This window comes from Buceros rhinoceros, unplaced genomic scaffold (genome assembly GCF_000710305.1).
Source record: "Buceros rhinoceros silvestris isolate BGI_N320 unplaced genomic scaffold, ASM71030v1 scaffold27934, whole genome shotgun sequence".
NCBI classification, from domain to species: domain Eukaryota; kingdom Metazoa; phylum Chordata; class Aves; order Bucerotiformes; family Bucerotidae; genus Buceros; species Buceros rhinoceros.
The window spans coordinates 9465-14157 of NW_010410445.1; the positions used below are offsets into that span (position 1 = coordinate 9465).

General features: G+C 58.6%; 1 protein-coding gene across 1 annotated transcript in view; it reads right to left on the bottom strand.

The window, feature by feature from the left end:
* Window positions 1-4693, bottom strand: part of AGRN (agrin) — a gene marked incomplete at its 5' end in the record, with an annotated part of 40516 nt that overhangs the window by 3132 nt on the left and 32691 nt on the right. The window contains 4 exons of the mRNA XM_010135633.1: window positions 765-797; window positions 2672-2695; window positions 3235-3322; window positions 4050-4240. Coding sequence (XP_010133935.1) covers window positions 765-797; window positions 2672-2695; window positions 3235-3322; window positions 4050-4240 — 336 coding nt within the window. The remainder of the gene's footprint in view (window positions 1-764; window positions 798-2671; window positions 2696-3234; window positions 3323-4049; window positions 4241-4693) is intronic.

The following is a 4693-nucleotide window of genomic DNA, read 5'->3' on the forward strand; positions in this document are numbered from 1 at the left end:
TGCTGACCTGAACTTCACATTTCTCATGGGGACGTTTTCCCCAACATCCAGCTTGAACCTCCAAAGACACAGTCTGGGGCTACTGCCCCTTCCTTTTGCTCTCCAAGGAGCACAGGGTTGAGACACATCTACCCCTCCCTGCAGGCTGTGGCACAGAAGTCTTGGTTTTGTCCTCTCCCATGCAGGTGCTGAAGGAAGAGGTCTGTTAATGTGGGCTGGTGAACAGGACTGGGCTGGCCAGGTGGAGACTGTCACAGCAAAAGACACAGTGTCTTTTTCCCCCCGCTGGCTTCCTCATCTTTGCTCAGTCCCATTTGGGACAGGCAAAGGGGTCTTGGCAACAGGTGACATTGCCATATGGAGTCACCACCCATCCTCCTGGGATGCTGAGACACACTGCTGACATGTGCACACATAGACCAGATGACATGGGCAACACAGAGAGCTTCTTATTCCCAAGGGACACTGTGTCCAAAGGGCTGGACGAAGGCTGGACTGTCCAGGTAACTCAGCCTCTCCCCTCACCCGTGGCCATTTGCTGTCTAGGTCCCCCAGGAGTGAGGACCGGAGCATAGGAGCTGCTGTTCCTATGCTGGAAGGACAGGGCTTCCTTCCCATCTCCTCTCATCCTCTGCAGTGCTGCATCCCTTACAAATAAAAAGCCGAGGGAATGGACACACAGAACACGCACAGAGACAGAGACATGCGGAGGCAGCACCAGCAGAGCACGAAACACGAGAGCTGAAAGCCGGGCTCCGACTCACCTGGGCTCCACAGGATAGTCCAGCGCTTCGGGACTTAGATGCGGGAAGAAAGGGGAGCATGCGATAAGCGCAGGGCAGCAGAGGAGACCCTTCCCTCCCACCCCGCTCACACCAGGGAACAGCCTGTTCATCACCTCCACAACACCCAGGCTGAGGAAACTGCCCAGCACGAGCAGGGAGCCTCAGCCGCTCTCCTTGGGGCCGAGTTTCCTCAAGCCAGTGAGACAAGCTGGCAAGTCGTTGCTTAGCCAGGGTGTGCTTAGTAATGTCCACGAGGGAATCCAGCCTGCCCCAGCGGTGCTGGGACTCTGCAGGGCTTTGTCAGGCCAGGACTATCAGCGTTCCACGCTGGGTGTCCCAGGATGGGACAGAGAACAGCTCTGCGGGGGGAAAGGAGTGTTTGGTCCTGCACGAGCACCCTGCCGCAGGTCCCAGGCTGGTTCTTTGGGACACCGCAGAACGGGCTCCCACCTTGGCAGGGAGCTGAATCGACACGTAAGGGCTCTGAGTCAGCCCTGGGGCACTTGGGCAGCAGGGTGTGCATGGAGAAGGGGAAACCCAGGGCTCCAGCTGTCCTGCTGGCACTGCCTGCCAGCGTTCAGGGCTACAGGCCTGGCACTGCAACCAACTCCAACTACATTTATATACAAAAATGTACGTTCCAAAAAATATGTATGGGCATGTCATGGCCAGTGGAGCCCAGAGAAGCAATTGGAGTCATAGTCCTGCCCAAGGCACAGCACAGCGTCTGCCTGGAGGCAGAAGAATCTGTTTCTGGGCAGCCCAATGGGTCCTGCAGCCCTGGCTGGGCTAGTGAGAGCTGCTGCCAGATCCCAGCGCAGGACCTGGGGGGAAGTGCTAAGCTCCCTTGCAGGATGGGGCATGCACAACCAAAATAGGCTGTGTCAGGCGCGGAGGAGACTGGGGATGGTGACCTTCCCTTTGCAGAGCACTGGGAGAGGCAGGACGCCAAGGGAGCAGCCTTCTGCTCCTCCGCAGGGATGCGGCTCGTGTCTGTGCAGAGGGACAGCCGGACGTGGCAGCGTTGTGCGGGCAGTTACTTGCCTCTGCTAGCAGCTACCTGCCTCTCATGCCTAGCTTAGGAGCATGCTTGGCTCCTAGAAAGCCCCTTCCAAAACACCAGAGCAACCCCCAAACCGTTGTGACCGTGCAGCTGCCCGGCTCTGGGGCTCCCCAGGCGCTGCCATGCACGCATGCACGCAGCGCGGCCTCCCGCGCCTCTGCCTGAGCCCCGCGTGTAGGAAAGGAGGTGAAATGGGGATGTGCCAGGCAGGTATCACGGAACCTCTCCCCTGTGCAGTGGGGAACGCAGCCACAGGAACCAGGGCTTCCCTTCCACTCCTGCCGCTCACCAAGACCGACCTACAGACAGCAAACTAACAGCTGCCCTAGGGAGGAAACTCTTCTCCCCACCCGCCTGCCCAGGCCCTCCTTCTGCCCACTGGCTGCCCTGCACCTTGTGAAGACTTGCCAGGCCACGCACCCCTGACCGAGGAACGTCTCCTAGCACCCAGCCTGGCCTCCTCGCTATGCCACATTCATTCTGGAAAAAACAGGGCAGGATTAGCACCCTTTATTTCCATCTCCAGTGCCTTTGCTGCTGACGGAAGAGGTAAGTCACAGGAACGTTCTCCCTCTATCTCATCTGCTAAACTAAAGCTAAGTCGCAGCACGCTGCTGGGAGAATAGTTCCTGCTGCATCTTGAGCTGCCAGACTTGTGGTCGGTACCTGTGCCCTCCTCACCCTGAAAGGAGAATCCCTACCCATGGCAGACCCTGCAGACGGTGCCCTGCAGGTGGGCTGGTGGTTGGGGTGGCAATGGGAGACGTGGCGGAGGGCAGATGGCTGCAGGGAGGAGCTGGGCAGTGGGGAGGACTGTACTTACGCGGGGATCTCATTGGTTAGGTGGCTTGAAAACAAAGAAACAAGGACATTGAGAAAAGACAGACAGACAGAGACCGACAAACAACAGCTCAACACAGACGCTCTCCCCAGGCAGGGCGTTAGGGCAGCGGGGGATCTGCAGGTATAAGAGGCAGATGGATGGAGTCTAATCCAACTCCCTGTCCCACTCCATGGAGCTGGGGATGAGCCACGGGGGCTCTAGGAACACAGTGCTGAGGAAGGGGACTGAGCCAGACAGCCGTGGAGCAAGAGTCTCCCGTAGGAGAAGTATCCAGCCCAGAGGCTGCAGAGCTCAGCAGCGGGCTCTGCTTATCCTGGGAGAGAAGCCCCCCACACCAGTACAGCCTCAGAGACCACAGAAGCTGGCCAAGCGCTGCCAATGAGGCAGCTTTAGAGGTACAGGCTAGAAGCGGCTGCTCACAGCCCCAGTTTGGCTTGCCCCTCTGAGCACTGTCCTTAGGACTTCTTCGACCCTGCCTCTTCTTCCTGCTAACAGTCCTAACTCCTTGCTTTGCCCTTGGTTCAGCCCAGCAGCCAAGTTACCTCTTTGTCACGGCGTTGTGGTACTCCATATATGTCCTGCCATCGAAAGCAATGGCCTCTGCATCTCCAGCAGCCTTCTCGATGATCACTGGAGATGGGAAAAAGAAGCGCTGTCAACAGGCAACATAGCACGGCCTGTCCGTCCCTGAGATTAGAAAAAAATCCCTCTTTACACTGAGCAGTCTTCCCAGGACGAAGGCATGCACAGCCCTGCCATCCCTCGGGGCATGTCAGCGCTGTGGCACTTTAAGCAAGCCCCTGGAAAGGTTTGCAGTGGCTTTAGAGCCCATGTGTTTAGACCATCTCCCTGTTTTGCAGCCAACTGACATGAAATCTGCAGCCCTGGTGGTTTCCTGGCTGAAGCTGGGGAGGAACCTGGGCTTGGTGATGGCTCAAAGCGCTGAACTCAGGGAGGCAGTAGGAAAAAAAAACCTGCTCCAGAGACAGCAATGGCCCAGGCCCTCCAGCTGAATCTGCTGCAGCACCGAACCACGTTTCCCTGCCCCAGGCTGCTTCAAGCAAGCGCAGCAACATAAGCCAGGATCAGCGTACACTGACAGGAGGAGGTGACAGGGCTGGGTGATGTACCCATGGGCAGCAGCATCTGCTCTGCCGCCTGCAGCGTGGTGCCCGCGTTCCTGAGAAATGGCACAGCCCTGACTGCGCAGTGCCAGCCTGCAGACACCACGGCTTGTCTCCCCTCGATCCCACCCAGCTGCCCCAGCAAGGGCACTGGCTAATCATTGGAGCAGTTCCATTGCTGTGTCTGGCTAGTGGGTGAGGGTCCGTGCCCAGCCCTCCCCTGGCAGACTCACCCTTCTCGCAGTGAGCCCCGGAGAAGCCCCTCTGGCAGGCACACTCGTAGCTCTCTAGCCGGGGGCTGCAAGTGCCTCCATTCTGGCAAGGATTGGGTTTCTGGGTACAGGGGTGGCCTCGGAATGGGGAGATCTCAATGGCGCGGCGGATGTTCTGTTCCTTCAGCACAGGCACCCCCTTGATGGAGATCTGGCAGGTAGGAGCAAGAGGAAGCACAAGAGTCAGCCTTCACCACCCACCTCTGGCAGCAAGACAGAGACCAGTACCCTTGGAGGGTGTGGGGTGATGGGAATCCAGCCCCAAGTCCCCAGGGTTCCTGTGACACACCCCACCCACCTCTGGCAGCAAGACAGAGACCAGTACCCTTGGAGGGCGTGGGGTGATGGGAATCCAGCCCCAAGTCCCACGTGTTCCTGTGACACACCCCAGCCTCCCCTTCTGCCACCCACCGCTGCCACTTTTCAACTGGTTGTGCCTCCCACCATGCACATGGACCCACTGCCAGGGAGCTGTTCCCAGGCTCGTCCTCGCTTTCCTCCAGCAATGCCAGGGCAGTAGACATGTCTCCAGCCAGACATCTGCCCCGAGCTGCCCGTAGGGCCTTACCCTCTGCACAGCTCCATCGAAGCCGGTGGAGATGGCA